Source organism: Chanodichthys erythropterus, chromosome 3, assembly GCF_024489055.1.
Source record: "Chanodichthys erythropterus isolate Z2021 chromosome 3, ASM2448905v1, whole genome shotgun sequence".
Lineage (NCBI taxonomy): Eukaryota > Metazoa > Chordata > Actinopteri > Cypriniformes > Xenocyprididae > Chanodichthys > Chanodichthys erythropterus.
Window position 1 is genome coordinate 34107810 of NC_090223.1, and position 17856 is coordinate 34125665.

General features: G+C 38.1%; 1 protein-coding gene across 3 annotated transcripts in view; it reads left to right on the forward strand.

Moving 5' to 3' along the window:
- The first annotated feature begins 7014 nt into the window (after window positions 1-7014).
- Window positions 7015-17856, forward strand: part of cacna1ia (calcium voltage-gated channel subunit alpha1 Ia) — a 117392-nt gene continuing 106550 nt past the window's right edge. For all 3 annotated transcript variants that reach the window (XM_067381897.1, XM_067381898.1, XM_067381899.1), the window contains exons 1-2: window positions 7015-7240; window positions 13575-13708. In XM_067381897.1, the coding sequence (XP_067237998.1) occupies window positions 7085-7240; window positions 13575-13708 (290 nt within the window). In that variant the 5' untranslated portion in view covers window positions 7015-7084. The remainder of the gene's footprint in view (window positions 7241-13574; window positions 13709-17856) is intronic.

Consider the following 17856-nt stretch of genomic DNA (forward strand, 5'->3'; position numbering starts at 1 on the left):
ATATTTATCAGAATGTTGCTTTCTAGAGTAGGCTACACTTTTCTAGCTGACTAATGAGTTTATGGTCAATGAATATGTTTTTCTGAGGTAAATGTGACGTTATGTGACATTGTTTAGCCTACAAGCTGTTTTATTGACGTCTTTCCAAGGTTGAAACACTGATTGAGCTATTACACGAGACATGATAGGGATTTCAGTAAGTTGCACTGTATATTTTAACATACCTTCAGAAGTTTAGTCATGTTTATTTCGCGCTGTAACTGGTATTAAAGTGGAGGAGAGGATGTTCACATAAACTCCATGCCTCTTTAATTGAGGCGCTAAAACGATCACGTCACGTCACATTAAACAGCGCCAAAACGGTATTTATTTTTTGAATCTCATAATAAGATGGATGTCATTTGAAATCTGAGACTTTGCTTCATATCAAAAGTAATAAAGCAAAAGATTATTGCGATTTATTGGATGGGAGGCGCTACATATTCTACTCATTCATCAACTGAACAGAACTAGACTAATCGATTCTTGGTATTTAAGAATCGATATTGGTTCATAAAAATGAGAATCGATTAAAAACTGGAAATCGATATTTATATCCCTACTTTAAAATGTTGGTAAAAAGATTGTAAAATAAATCCATTTGAATCAAGCAGTTTAATCCAAGTATTCTGAAGAGACACAATTACTTTGTATGATGCACAGATTAATTTACGATTTTTTTCACATGTAAACATAGATCAGCAAATGTACATAGAATACTCAAGTTTGGTAGAGCTCAAACATGTTTGCTTGATGTGTGAGAACCAATGAATTTATTCTCTCATATCAAGCAAGTATGGTTGTTGAGCTTCTATATACCATATTTTAGTGCTCTATATGTATGTTTGCTGTTCAATGTTTTTGAAGAATGAAAAGTCTTATGAGTTTGGAACGACATTGATGACAGACTTAATTTTAGGGTGAACTATCCCTTTATATGCACCCCTCAGTAACTTTCAGTTACTATGTTCTTAGAAAGTCAAGTCATGTGACCTGCTCTTCTCATTCCTGTATCCAATCTTCAGTCGATAAAGAGTCTACTGCTTGGATATCAGTTCCTACTATTCTGCTGATCATGGTTAATATTAGTTAGATAGGTTTGGAGAGTTAATCTTGGATTAGAGGACTGAAGTGAATTTTTAATTTTACTGGAAAATGAGTCTGCTCCCACAGGCAGCTATGAGTCACCACGGCCTTCGTCGACAGAGTTTCACACGGACACTCACATTTCACACCACACGTTCCTCTAACGAGAGTGCAGCACGCAATCACTCGCACACACACCCAGTGTACCAGAAGAGCAGGCAAAGTTCAAACTGCACGTACAAACCCACACAATTAAGGACAATGTTGCAGGCAGAGTTCAGAGGTGCTCTGTCGATTGTACACAAGGGAAATCCACACTGTTTCACTTTACAGAGCCGTAGAGTACTCAAGGGACACGCATACTTGCTTTTATGGCGAGATAACGGTGAAAGGTTTTAGTTAACTGCCGTTATTAATCCTCCTCTTAACATCTCTTAACACCAATAACCAGAGCATGTGTTGCACACACTTCAAAACACACTGCCCGCGAGCTCTTTGCATACGCACACTTAATGCTAATGCACAGAGGGTGGTGGGAGTGCTTCTGGAATTTGTTCCCTTTTCCACTGAGAGTTACGTGGTTGAAGCGGAGCGCCGAGGCAGTCAGCTGAGCAATGACTGCATTATTTGAACAGCTCTGTGGGGCTGTAGGTAAAAGAGGCAAAAGAGGTTCTGCATAGCGTGAGTGATCATTGGATAATGTTCAAACCCGCCTCAGAAGCCTACATCAGAGAGAGAATGACTGAAAGAATATGATGACAGTTTGTGAGAGAATCTGTAATACCCTGTTCCCAGTTTCGATTTGCTGATTCAAAGTGATTGAGAAAAAAAAAAGTGATTCAATGAATCAGTCATTCATTGTTAAGAAATAGGACACTTCTCCCCTCAAGGCTGCTGATGATGTTCTTATAAAGCTCAGTGAGCTGCACTGCTGAAAAAAAAGAGACTTAATCCAGCCTAGAAAAGCTAGTTTGCTGATTTTAGAGAGGTTTTGGACACATTGCTTTATTGGGTAAAATTATTCTTTTTCTAATTAATGCATTATTAGGGCCCGAGCACCGATGGTGTGAGGACCCTGTTGTAATTGCCCGATCTATTATTCTTCTTCTCCTAAATGAATCACATTTTTGATAGCCTAAACATGCTCGAAAACTCATGAAATGTCTGATATGGGTTTCAGAATTAGGTGTGGGTGTCGCTGAAGGGCGTGCCATGAAATAGGAAGCTGTTGTAACTCAGGCATACAATGTCCAATCTGCCCCAAACTTCACATGTTTGATAAGAGTCCTGGCCTGAAGACATCTACATGCCAAAATTTAGTTATAGTCATATCGCCACCAGCTGGTAGCAGGAAGTGTGGCAAATACAAACGACTGACATAGTCCTCCTATATTTATATACTTAAATACATATTGCCCACCGTTGTGGTGGTGGCATGGGTGCGAGTGCTCTTTCATCAAAATTAGACCAAGGAATGTGAATTAAATTATCCACTGTACGTTTTTAAGCAGCCTTTATATCAGGTACAATGACTTAAAATTCTTCCTCTGTAGAGTAATTGCAATTTTAGAGAGAAAATGAGATGGACAGAACTGTTATTGTAGATGAATTAGCTCATGCACAAGACCAGATGTCACACCTGCAGCCTGTTTTTGTGCGAGAAAACATTTACATGTGCTTTCACTGTTGACTTACACCACACTACTTTGTTCGTCGAATCTGTTTGGTATGCTTCTGCAGAGCACGGTGGGTCATTTAAATCTGAATTTGTTCAGCATTGTGAGATAAATATTGTGTCATCTGTGGGACCTATAGTCCTGGCCTCATTATTAAAGTCTCCGGGGGAGCAGAATATCCCAAAATAGGTCCCTTTCTCCTCATCAACTGCCTCTCATTCCCTTTGCTCACTGTCTCCAACCCTCGGACTGACAATAACCCCAACCCTCACCTTTTCATTTCACCCTCATTCACACACTTCATTACAAAAGAGGAGAAATTAGACTTTATCTGCCCTGGTGTCAAACTGTGTTAATTGGGACGGGGATGTTTACTGCTTTATACATTTATTATCATATTGTGTAATATATATATATATATATATATATACCCTTTAGCCCTTCAGGACAAAGGTTCACTTACACTACAAAATGAGCTGTCTACACCTGTTCTTTCCTCTAATCCTGCTTCAGTGTGTCTCACCCCTCGATCCACTAGTGTCCTGTCCATCTTAATGCCAAATCCAACAATGTTACAGCGCTTCTGGTTTCTTTCCCTTCAGGGTGCCAATTACAGCAAGCCCCATCCTCCTCCACCTCTGTTGTCTCTGTATTATGTTGACTTAAACATAAGCTGGGTCTGTCTTAATCAGCTAGCACTTGCAACTGATGGAGCTGCTCTCAAAATGAACTTGTTTCATCGCTAATCACACTTATCACACACCTACTTCTCATCTCCCTCGTTCATCTCTCTCTCTGTCTGTGGCTCTGATGGCATATGCATTGGTATAGGTGGTGTGCTGTTTTCCTGTTTTTTTTTATTGTAAGTGTCTGTGATTGGCTGTTGATATCTGACCCCCCCACACCCCCCCACCCCATACATCATGCATTACTTTTATTGAGCCATTTTGCATGTCTGTCAAAGGTGCAATTGTTTTGAGAATGTATACTGGCCGTGAACATTTTATTATCATATTATGCTATTTTTAAGGTTCCTAATTTTGTTTTGGAGGTCTCCTACAATAGGTTTACATGCATCCAAGGTCGAAAAATACTTGAATCTTCTCATACATTGCACTTTCTCAGTGTCTAAAATGGTTCAATAAAGAATTCTGTCTCTCTAAACACCTCCTTTCCGAGAAACTTCTCTGCTCTGATTGATCAGATGGCTCAGTCTGTTGTGATTGGTCTACCACTTACAGCATGTGACTGAAAAGAAATGACCATTACGATATTTGAATTTCAGCTCCGGAAGCTTCCTCAGTATTTGTATAGACAGTGATACGAACAGTAACAATGGTGTCAGTTTTACAGTGTCAATTCGAGTGCGAGTCCCCATCCTTTGGAAATGCATAAAATGTAGACTTGCTATTGCAGCATCTTCTCAAAATGTCGACAACATGAACCAAATTCTTCCATCCCTCAGGTACAACTACAGTGTTTGAGGGTGGTTCAAAGTAGACATTGTTTGCAGACAGCCAATGAAGACCTTAGGCTAGTATTATGCATATTTGTTACAAATCTACGTAGGTTTGTACAGGAAGTAAGACTGAAATTATTGATGACTCCTTTCAGGCAGTTCAAAATTGGTTATTTTTTTGGGAGACAATAGCTCAATTTATCATGCACTTTGATCTTTCAAACATTGAAGACCTTTTGTATTCACAAACAGCTATATTACAAACTACATGACAGGTAATATCTGAAAAAGCATAACAAGGACATTTTAAAACAAATAACTGTGTCCCTGTGAACTATATATCTATCCACAATTCCACATACAATAAAATATCCTACGATCTCAGCGAAAAACGTACAAAACCTGTCACTGGGGCTGTACCCTTACAAAAGCTTGTACCTTATTTACCTTTAAAGGGTGCATTTTAGTTCCTTAAAGGTACACATTAGTACCTGCGGTAAAGTTATATTAGTACCTAAATTGTATTAGTATCTTTTGAAAGGGTACTGCCCCATTGACAGTGTGTATTTACAAGATAAGCTAGCCTTTGTATCTCTGAAGCTATACATTTTTTTGGACAATTTTGAATATTTATTTCGATTTAAAAGACAACTTCACAGATTTTCAACCAGGTTTGTATTGTTTGTATTGAGCACAGGTAACAGAGAAAGAAAACACATTATATTACATATCCTACTGACATTGTAACAATTGGAAGCTGGTTGAAAATTGGCAAAGTTATCCTTTAATTTTTGTACCAGTGATTTTCCATTACATTCTTTCATTTTTTACATTTTAGTTTCTTTTTTTTATTTTTTTATTTCCTTTAATTTTATATTTATTTTATTTTGCATATGCTTTGGCCTATGCAGTTCATGGTAATATTAATAATAACTTGAATAAAAAACAGTATTGAAACTGTTTGTTTGCCACTAGATATCAGGTCCAGAAACAAAATCAAGTGCAATTCCTCATCCTCAATGATCCCACTGTGTCTATCTACCTTTTTTCCCAATAACATTTTTGATTGAAATGTTTTCCCTGTGTGCATGTGATTGTCTCATTTCACACTCCTTCAGCCTTCTTTCCATCTTTCCTTAAATAAACATGTTTCTGTCAACCTATCGGCTTTGTCTCACTCCTCCTTTCTCTCTCTTTCTCTCTCCCTCTCTCTTTCTGATGTGTTCTGTGAGATTGATTCTGTGCTCCTGTCCCTTTAATGTCATTTAAGTGTTTCTGTGGGCGCTTTTTCCCTCTGCCAAAAGCCCGCCTCAGAACCTGATGAGGTATCAACAATAATATAAAAAAGAAAGGAGCAATTTTCTGTAGTAACCATAGCGAACGCTTTGCTGCATGATGCGGATGCTTGCTTTACCCCTATGGGGGTTGCGGTCTCCATTCTAATGATTAAAGCAGGAACACAAGCCTGCAAGGCTTTTTACAATATTACACATGCAAGTTCAAAGTGTGGCCAACACTGTGGCAAATCCCTTAGTCTAATAGCACATGCATATTGAAATGTACTTTTTTTTTTCTCATTGGAAGTTTGGATGAGGTTGAAGGGCAAAAAAAAAAATTAAAAATTGCCCATAAATCACATTTTACTGAGTGCCAGAAGCCTATTTCCGGTGCAGTGAATTTTTGTAGGTCCTAATTAATTGAGGAATGTATAGCGCTGTTAGATCCAGCACAAAGCAAAATCAGCAGCCCTTTTGCCCTGTAGCTAACATAGTTCAAACACTAGAAAATGTTTCATGAAAACAGGAAATAAAAGGCAAGTGTTGAAGATTAGAGGCAAGATGGAGGGAGAATGAGAGAAACATGATGGAGTGAATGAGGAAGTTAAACGAGGAGGGGCAGACGGTATGTGCAAACAGAAAAAAATAGCTCGCTAAAAGGTTGACCAAGCCGGAGGAAAAGACGGAGTAGAGTAAATTGAAAAAGAAATGGTCCATAAAGGTGAAGAGATGAGGCTTGTAGAGATTTAGTGGAGAGGCCTGAAGATTTCACTCCAGCTAACAGGCCTGAGTGAGGAGGGAGGTTTCAATTTGTTTTTTGTTTCTTTATGATGTGCTTCTACTGTGAAGGTTGTATTAATTGAGTTGTCCAATTCATACATTGTAATGTTTATTAATTTAATGAGGTTACATTGGCACGAATAAACCGCACCATTCATGTAAACTGATATACAATCCAAAATCCACATAATGTTATATCTCATGTTGACTGGTGAATATTCACAACAAGATTTGCTTTTCGGATTTATCATTATTAGTGGTGTTTGCTAAGGCATTAATCAACCCCCAAACACTGCTTATAACGGTAGATAAATCTGCAAAACTAGTCTTGTTCCTGAATTTGAATAGGAAACATTAAATTCTCACCTGTCACATAAATAAATCCAAAACCCTAAACATTAAATTTCAGCATGGAACTCATTCTGCTAGCAAAACTACATTGCTTCACTACCATTATTTATTTATTTATTTATTTATTTTTAAGAGTACTCCAGTCCATGATACATTTTCTTTGATAAATAGAATGTTCAAAAGAACAGCATTTATTTGAAATAGAAACATTTAGTAACATTATAAATGTCTATATTTTCACTTTTGATCAATTCAATGCATTTTTGCTTAGTAAATATTAATTTCTTTACAAAAATCTTACTGACTCCAAAATTTTTAACAGTACTGTTCATCCTAGCATCTTCATAGCAATTTTCTCACAGGTAAGCACCCTTTTCAGAAAATGGAAAAGTCTATTTTTGTGTATTACTGCATTTATGTGTCTGCTGATAAAAATTAGCCTTAACATATACTTCCTCACATGGTTCGAGCGGATCAGTATCATGGTGATACTGCTGAACTGCGTCACTCTTGGAATGTACCAGCCCTGCGAAAACATCGACTGCACCTCGGAGCGCTGTCAGATACTACAGGTCAGTATGGACATATATAGGCCTACATAAAACTAGCTCTTTTCCAAAACCTAGCGATCAACCTACTAAGGCAGCATTGTAATTGTCATGGAACAAAGTAGTCATTCTTTTTTTCTTTTTTTTTTTTTGTTCCCTTGTTGGACTTTATTTTTAAATAGGGAAATTAGTTTGACTGTACTGCTCACTAACTTGCAAAATAGCCTTAAAAACCAACATGATAAAAAATTATAAAATCATGGATTGTGATCATGCCTGAAAAATTAGTGATATGATACTTTTTTTCATGATGCTCTAATACGCATATTACTCTAGTAATTGTATTGAATTGCATACATATATTTGTAATCATAATTTCTCTCACATTGTCCACCATCTTTTTTATCAATCCTTTCTGCACTCTCAGGAAAAAAATTTGCAAAAATAGTATTTAACCTTAAAAGTTTCATAGTAGTACCTTAAGGGTACATATTACTACTTTAAGGTACTGATATGCAACTTTTACAAGTAGATAAGGTACACAGTTGTTCCTTTGACAGCCCCAGGGGTAAGGCGTTGAATGAGATAAAATCTTAACTTGCATAGTTAAGATTGTTACCTTTTTTTGAATAGCTTTCAACTGGGGGAGCATGACTAAGGTGCCTTAAAATGCTGCCTCCATTGGATGGTCAGTAGGTTTTGGAACAGTAAATCTGTCTTTATCTCTTTTCAGATATATAAAATCAACCTGATACAAAAGGCCGGCCCTGAATGTGATAATGTGCCTTGTCAAAATGCATTTATTGATGTCATTTGAAGAGAGTTTAAGGTTCATACACAGACTCCCAGTCCGTCCTCTCTCAAGTCACAATCTTCCTCCTCTCTTTCCCTCCATTTATTATCATCACAACTCTCTGTGGTTAATGAGGCTCTCTCTCTGTGAGGTTGACGAAGCGGACAAAACTCGAGGGGGATTGTGTTGACAAAGGATGGCCTTTAATTGCTTATGTCATCTTTTGGGAGCTTTAGGGACATTTTCATGTGTCCTCTAAACTCTCCATGAATCCACTGTCCCAGGAGGAGCCCTGTTGTGTTCATTAGCTTGCCTGGATGTGATGGCTGGTTCCAGGGAGTCTGTTCAGAGACCTCACATAAAAATGTACATGATCGTTGTGTGTTTTGAAAAACCATTGCCTATGGCACTGCTCCAGTTCATCTTTCGTTGTACAGCTTAAACATGAACACACTCCATTAGGATTAACTCACCTAAAAACTGCCATTGTTTACTCACTCTCATATTGTTCCACCTGTATAATTTACTTTCTGTCGTGGAGCACAAAAGTATTATAAATGGTGGTCAATATGATGACGCACTGCATTTCTAGTCTTCTGAAGACATTATGAAAGAAGTAGCAATGTCATATTCATGAACAAATAATCCATTTGAGTCAGTTGTTTTCAATAAATTTGTATGATTCGTCATTTTTAAATCATGCTTTTGTGTTCAACTCAGGCTCTGGTCTGTCACAGAGCCGTTGAGAGACATATCTGGTCTTTTATTGTCGTGTTCTGGTAGCCATGTGGGTAGCCATCAAAAGTCTCTGTTTTCATCTGTTAACACTGAAACGTAACGCCGGGGTTTTCAAACTAAAATGGGGTCTGAATAGTGTAGATGCCAGGGGCCTATACTGTGAAGCTGGATTAGCTGGCTAGCCAGTTAAGTTTCAGATTAGTTTGCACCAATCCTTGGTTTTAGGTACCATGAAAGTGGCTTTTAGCGGTGTTCATCACCATAATAACTTACACTCCAAGGCTAACATGCTCCGGGACAGGTTTTGTTCTGGGAAAGAGATCTCAAACTGAAAATGGACCAATCTGAGCAAAGTGACACTGACCCATTCAACGCAATAAAGTCACTCCCCCAGTTTCTCTTCCTCCAAATTAAAGGTCACTATATAGTAAAAACAAATATTTAACAATGAAATTGTCTGGCTTTAATGATAATTAGAATTGTTTTATGATCTATATATGATTTATATAATTATTATATGATCTATATTTTTAGTAATCTATTACACTCAAGCAATTTTAGTTTAACAGTCACTAAGCATTTAGTTTAAATGAATATTAATATATACAGATCATGTGTAATATAGATAAGCTGTAGAATCAATAGATAACTCTTTAAAAATTACTACAGTGTACATGACCTTACATGTTTGAGTCTCTATCACTATATATTATCAACTATATAAACTAACTTCACAAGTCACGCATTCATGTGCACTCGCTCCACAAACTCAGGATCAAAGCCCGAGTTGGCAGTGAAAGTTGATAATAGCATCATGCTACCAACAAAGCCAGATTGGAGTGGTTTGGTTTTGTCAACGTGAAACTAATCCTATAACCCTGAGTTTGTTCAACTAAAGTCATGGCACAGGCCCCAGGCTTAACCGTAGCAAAAGTTATGCATTTTAAAATGAAAACACACTAGTGTAAAAAGCAATTAAGCAATTAACAGTACAGAAGGCATTTTAACGACTTAATTTGGGTGTGGTGGCATTCAAATCTATTGTATGTTTTCAGAAGACTTAGAATACAGTACATATCACTTTTATAATATCTCTTTTAGTGCATTTGCGTCTTTTTTTAATGTCCCCCTTCAGTCAATCATTTTATCGCTTAAAATTAGTATTTGATCACCAAAATTACATTTAAACAAAAAAATTCTTCATGCCTTAAAAGCTTGAATGTAACTACACCCTTGCAACATTTATTATGCAGAATTCTAAATATGCAAATTTGCCCCGCTTCCACTCACTTGCATTAGCTCAGAGATCCACCAGGTCAACTTTACTGTAGTAAACACTGCACAATGGCAATTGGAAATACTGGTTTAATTCAGCCATTATATGTTTGAACCAGATACTGATTCAGAAGAAGGGGAAGAGTGAATTATACAGACTTGTCTACTAAGCTGATATATAAGACTGGTAATGTGTTTTATGTATCACTCTTTATAACGTCGGACACATAACAGTAATTATTATGATTAGCCTTTTGCTTGACTACATTATCAAACAGCTAATAATGTGTTATACAAACCATGTTCTCATTTGCCATCTCAGAGTCAGACAGCTGCCTTCTAAAAATCAGTATCCTTAGAAATGCTTTGAACAACTTAGAATGTCAGTGGAGAAAGGCATGTAGTTCATAATAACATTGTACAATACATCATATACATAATTCACCTGCTATATTGCTAAATGTACACAATTTTTCATAGAAACAGAAAAATATACTGGGATAACCTGACTTCTCTTGAGACTCCGCTGCTTCAGAGCATATTCAATGATATGCTAAAGCCCTCCAGCACATTGACGTGATTGGTAGGAAGCACAAAAAAATGAACCTACAGTACACAAGAGTTAATACAAAGTGTTTGTTGATAGTCGCCAACAGCACAGCAGCTCCAGACAATCAATAACATTCAAAACCAGTGTACTCACATGAGTAGCTGGATCAAAACAGCTTCTGCGTCTGTTTTCAGGCCTTCCCACTTAGCTCTCTCCAGTATTGGAAAGCTTTTCAAATATATTTAGCTCTGTTTAAATATAAAGCACATTTAAAAACTACATAGACATATAAACAACATTAAAAACTTGATTTTCACTACATGGGGACTTTCAGCTTTAAAGCCATTCATTGTAATTTTAGGGAAAGACAAACCAGTAAAATTTTTCAAAATGATTTATTTTGTGTCCCATTGGAAAAAAATCAGTCATGTTTTTTTAAACAAGATTTCAGATATGTATGCAATATAAACTCTCTCTGTATCTTCGCCTGTCCTCACGACACATCGATACGAGATTAATTTATATGCTCCTGTTCTTGAACAGTGCCATAAGGGATGGTTATAGGTTGGTGATTTTGACTTCTGTCTATTGTGATCATCTTCTGTATGTGCAACACCCTCAGACATTTTGCAACACTGTTTTGATTCATTAGCCCTGTGTTCACAATAATCAAGGCACAGACCAATTTGATTTGATGCAAAAGCTTACCGCTTAAAGGCATAGTTCACTCACAAATTAATTTTCTGTCATTATGTATACACATTCATGTCATTCCAAACCTGAATGACTTCTGTAGAAGAAGATGAAAAATGTCTTGGTCATACGATGAAAGCCAGTAGGGCCCAAACAGTAAAAAACACATTTTTCAAAATATCATCTTTTCTGCTAAGTTGTACAGGTTTGGAAAAACATGAGGGGGAGTTATTTTCTTTTTGGGGTGAACTATCCCTTTAAGTTTTACAAGAATTAAATTATGCCTTAAGTCATCTTTTAGGGCTTTAGTCTGAGAGATAAGTCATCAAGATCTTCTCCTAATTACTAGGCTTTCCGCAACATCGAATGAGTTTTATAGCAACTCCCAATAACTTCCTACAGTGCACTGCCCAATTAAGAGATAATGCTGACTGTGGGCTTACCTTACATCTCAGGCTTACCTGTGAAAGTGGCATACGTTAGGGCAGGCCAGAGGCATCAGGCGGCAGCTTTACCTTCTCATTGGTGCAGCTGAAATGGAGCGAGAGCCATGACTCAATGTTTTATAAGTCAAGATGGCTGACAGTATTTCCTCAGTGAGCTCTCACTGTTCAAAGCTATACTTTCATTGTGTAAAAAGAGTTTTGAAGAGAGAAATGCAAATGAAGAAGGTCTGCAATGCGATATTTCTCACATTAGCTTTTTGGATTGACTGCAAAACAAAAAGACGGGGTTGAAATGAAAACTGTGTGGGCAGGAACGAGAGTCTGTCTCTCTCCTGCTTGCTGTGTGTGTACGGACTCGTATAGAGAGCCATATGTCATGTATGGCACGTGGAAGAAGGTAGCTTTAGAGGAAGCATCCTCCTGGCGCCAGGATGTTTGCGTCCTCTGGTCCCACAGGGGATCTTAAACCAGTACTGTTTTGCTTGCCTGCACCGGCCGGTTTCAAACTCTCCGTTTCTCGTGCGGGCGGCCGTCCAAATTGGCATCACTGCCCAACGGCCTCCTCCTTGTATCACACATACACACACTGTAGCATGAAACAAAACCTGTATCAGCTCTACTTGGCAACTGGGGACATGCAAAGTGACTAAGGACACAACGTAACAAACATTCTATTTTCTGCATGCGTGTGCAAGAAAATTACACTTCTCACGTCTTTATAATTATCCCCGCAGTGTCGAACTTAAAAACGAAACGAGTGACCAATGTAAGAAGAGAAACAAAGCCATTGATGAGGGTGATTGCGGCCTGACTGGTCTCTGTAATCAGTCGTTGAAATCCCAGCTATCTGTGGTGTCGTAATGAGAACGCAGCAGGGCTCTGACAGCGACAATCACGCATCAGAGTGTTTGTAAGAAGCTAATTAACAGCCCTCCTAAAGTCTGTGTACTCATGCAACTCAATTGTTTATGAAAGAAACGCTTTCTGTCAAGCCGATCATCTGATCTGATCGTCAGTCATCTTAGTGTCGGTTGGGAAATGAGATCCGAAGTGGGTCGTCCAGGGTCAGGTGAAGTGAGGGTTAACAGGCTGGGTGTTGACTGGACTTCATAATCAATTGTTCATTTACACAAGGGTTCTTGAGGGACCTTTCGTTTCAGATCGCATTATCTCTCATTGGCAGTCAGACATTATGTTTTAGAAAAATTGTGCTGTGCAACACATTGCTAAGTATCTCGGTCACTATGTCCTTCCCAGAGCAAATCTGAATGATCAGTGATTTTGAAGAGCAAACGGCAAAAGCAGAGCAAATAATGGATTGTGAACCAGAACTGGAGAACTGGTTCCATCTGGATTTGCATAAATAATCGTATGTTTGTCTGTCTGTATGTCTGTCTTTCAATGATGTTTGCAAAGTATATAGCAAAAGCAGATCAATGAATGGATCTTGAACCAGATCTGGAGAACTGGTTCTATCCAGACTACTAATCATGTTGCATAAGTTAATATAATCTTTTTCAGTTTTCCTGTCGTGTCTGTCATTCTGTCTATCTGTTGTTCTTTCGTTCTATCTAACAGTCTATCTACATTGTACTATCTGTCAAATAGTCACTTTCTGAGTTTCCTCTCTCTTGAAAAGCACCAGCCACCATTGATTTATATAGGAATCACAGAAACAATATATCATCTAATTGGACAAATCTCTGCAGTGATTGTTATCTAAATTGTTAGTAGTATACTATAATGATAGCCTCAGAGCTAAATATGGACACAAAACTCTATTTTTTTATTTCATGGGGTCTGTCAAAACATACATTGTGTTATACAAGTGCCTTTATTGATCTCTTCTTTTCTGCCTTTTAGGCATTTGATGCATTTATCTACATTTTCTTTGCACTGGAGATGGTGGTGAAGATGGTGGCTCTAGGGATCTTTGGCCAGCGCTGTTATCTTGGCGATACTTGGAACAGGCTGGACTTTTTCATCGTCATGGCAGGGTAAGGGCACTTATGTTTTCTTTCAACCTTCCCTGACATACCATTCATTTTAGCTGCAGGTGAATCAGGGGCTAAAGTGACCCTGAGTGGTTTTATTTTTTCTAATTAGAGGCATCTACATTCTGTGAACTGCATTATTGGACATTTCAATTCAGTTGTTCTGAAAGAAAAAGAAAAAAAAAAGGCTAATTTAGAATATGATAACTGTTAATATTGTGAAGTAAAGACTTCATGTTTACTTCATTCTACTTCATGTTTACCTCCAGAATGGCCTTGATGCACTTGTTCTGTTGTATGTCCAAGCCAAACCCCTTAGCTACAGTCCTTCAGATCTCAGTTATGTCGAGTTCAAGCATCCCACGTGTTGTTTTGATGGTGTTTTCAAGATCTCCCAGTTTTCACTGCCAAAAAGAGATGTAAAAATGGCTAAAACTGCTATGAGAGTATAAATTTACCAAACTTTTCTGGATGTTTCTTTGAAGAGGACATCAGAACAGAAAGGAAAAGCATTGGATTAACAGGACAGACCTGCTGGAACAAGATAAACATGTTTTAATTTGTTATATACACACATAGTCTCTCTCTGACAGACTATCCACACTAACTCACAGGAAACAAACCCTCATAAGTTAATAGACTGAACAAATTGAAACACAGCCATAATGTGATGCAGGTTGTTAATTTTTTATTATATACTACCTTAATTGGCCATGAGCAAATGCGTCCCATTACAATCTTTCTTTCTCTTCATAGAGCACATTAAGCTTTTCTTCTCTACTTTTGCATGTTAATTTGGTTGCACATTCAAGTGTGTATTTAAGTACTATAGGGTAGTACAGGATTTTTATCAATGAGCAGCCCCACCCTAGGTTACTCTCGGTTTGGCAGGATTCGCTGAGTGAAAGATTAGACTCATTAGAACATGATGGGCTATAATGTGGCCTTGTCTAATGACAGACATTAGTCTGTTCCATGCCTGTATTCCTGGTATGAAAATACTCATATACACACATTGTTTTGAGTAATTTTGTGATTTGTGATAGATTCACATTTTTTTTTTTTTTTTGACAAGGTGTATTTTTTTATATTGTCCATCAAAACCAGTTTAATGTGGTATTCTGTTTTCTGTTTTTTTTTTTTTTTTTTTTTTTTTAAGTAAACCAAAAGCTTCACTGGGTAGGCTAATGTCTCTCTCTCTCTCTCTCTCTCTTGTGTGCGCTCTTTCCTTCGCTCACTCTTCGCTCTTTGCTTCGCTCACTATCATTCATTCAAATAAATGTAATTTTACCTGCTACTTTATTTCACTCCAGAATTCTTGATCTAACGACTATAGACAAAAAAACAAATGCAAATTACCTTTATTTTCCAGTCTATATTCGTTCGATCATAATTCGCACTGCAAAACATTCATGAAACTGACAGCTGTTAACTTATCCATTCTGGCAAGTAATCATGGCCACCCGACATGTAAATGTAATAGTACGGCCATTCAAATTGCGAGGGTCTGTGCATGTAAAGCTATTAATGACAATCATTTTGGGCAGGAATTAATGTAAACGCAGATATTGGATACCAGTCGCGTCTAAAGTGAATGTAAATACACGGGCCAAAAAAATCGGATATGGTCAAAACATTGGATCTGTGCATTAAGACTTGCAGTGTAAATGCAGCCAATGTCGGCTGTTTGACCAGCTAAACGCCAGCTTGGCAAGGCTGGGAGACCAGCTAAACCAAGTTAACTAGCTAAAACCACAAATGTTTTCCCCCTTCATATGGTTCAGGGCACATATCAGGGCACGTACTGCTTCCTACTATTTACCTTCTGAACTCAGGACAAACAGCTGATTACAAAACTGCTTCAAAGTAGATTAGATTATCAGGTACAGTGGGTACGGAAAGTATTCAGACCCCTTTAAAATTTTCATTCTTTGTTATATTGCAGCCATTTGCGAAAATCATTTAAGTTCATTTTTTTTTTCCTCATTAATGTACACACAGCACCCCATATTGACAGAAAAACACAGAATTGTTGACATTTTTGCAGATTTATGAAAAAAAAAAAGAAAAATTGAAATATCACATGGTCGTAAGTATTCAGACCCTTTGCTGTGACACTCATATATTTAACTCAGGTGTTGTCCATTTCTTCTGATCATCCTTGAGATGGTTCTACACCTTCATTTGAGTCCAGCTGTGTTTGATTATACTAATTGGACTTGATTAGGAAAGCCACACACCTGTCTATATAAGACCTTACAGCTCACAGTGCATGTCAGAGCAAATGAGAATCATGAGGTCAAAGGAACTGCCTGAAGAGCTCAGAGACAGAATTGTGGCAAGACACAGATCTGGCCAAGGTTACAAAAAAATTCTGCTGCACTTAAGGTTCCTAAGAGCACAGTGGCCTCCATAATCCTTAAATGGAAGACGTTTAGGACGACCAGAACCCTTCCTAGAGCTGGCCGTCCGGCCAAACTGAGCTATCAGGGGAGAAGAGCCTTGGTGAGAGAGGTAAAGAAGAACCTAAAGATCACTGTGGCTGAGCTCCAGAGATGCAGTCGGGAGATGGGAGAAAGTTGTAGAAAGTCACCCATCACTGCAGCCCTCCACCAGTCGGGGCTTTATGGCAGAGTGGCCTGACGGAAGCCTCTCAGTGCAAGACACATGAAAGCCTGCATGGAGTTTGCCAAGATGGTGAGAAATAAGATTCTCCGGTCTGATGAGACCAAGATAGAACTTTTTGGCCTCAATTCTAAGCGGTATGTGTGGAGAAAACCAGGCACTGCTCATCACCTGTCCAATACAGTCCCAACAGTGAAGCATGGTGGTGGCAGCATCATGCTGTGGGGGTGTTTTTCAGCTGCAGGGACAGGACGACTGGTTGCAATTGAGGGAAAGATGAATGTGGCCAAGTACAGGGATATCCTGGACGAAAACCTTCTCCAGAGTGCTCAGGACCTCAGACATCAAAGGTTTACCTTCCAGCAAGACAATGACCCTAAGCACACAGCTAAAATAATAATGGAGTGGCTTCAAAACAACTCCGTGACTGTTCTTGAATGACCCAGCCAGAGCCCTGACTTAAACCCAATTGAGCATCTCTGGAGAGACCTAAAAATGGCTGTCCACCAACGTTTACCATCCAACCTGACAGAACTGGAGAGGATCGGCAGATCGGAGGAATGGCAGAGGATCCCCAAATCCAGGTGTGAAAAACTTGTTGCATCTTTCCCAAAAAGACTCATGGCTATATTAGATCAAAAGGGTGCTTCTACTAAATACTGAGCAAAGGGTCTGAATACTTAGGACCATGTGATATTTCAGTTTTTCTTTTTTAATAAATCTGCAAATTAATTTTCTGTTAATATGGGGTGCTGTGTGTACATTAATGAGGAAAAAAATGAACTTAAATGACTTTAGCAAATGGCTGCAATATAACAAAGAGTGAAAAATTGAAGGGGGTCTGAATACTTTCCGTACCCACTGTATTTACTCAGGTAAATAAGTACATTGAGCACTTGAGGGAAGGTATTGATGGAAGAAAGTACTGAGAGAAATACTGAATTTATTACATTTCACTCATGAAATATGTATTACTGAGCAAGAAAGCCTTAAAAAATGCAAACTGCATGGGCATGTTTACCATAATTCTCATTTTGCTAAGTGTGATTTGAGAGAAAACACCAGCTAAAAAATGTAAGATATGACAGACTGAAATGTCTGAAGTGGATATGCTACTTCCACGACCCAGTGAATCGGTCTGCACTGCATGGTTGAAAAAAAGAGAAAAAAAAATTGAGTAAACAGATTTTCTCTTCACTCTCCAGTGAAGTATCACACTGGTTGTATCACACTGCGTGGTTCAGTTGGGTAGTGCCGTTTCATCACACTTTCAGAGTGTTCGTCTTCCCATACAGATTATAACTAATACAGTAAGGCAGTCTGTGTGACTGTCAGGAACGTTTAAAGGAATAGTTCACATAAAAGATTCTGTCATCTCTTACTTTCCTTCATGTTGTCCCAAACTTGTATGTCTTCTGTTTTAGTTAGTTCTGAGTTGTATTGGAAGCCAGGCACTTCAAAAGAGTGATAAAATATACATGCAACCCGTTGGTCCCGAGCTGATATGCTTCTTATAGTATAGCACA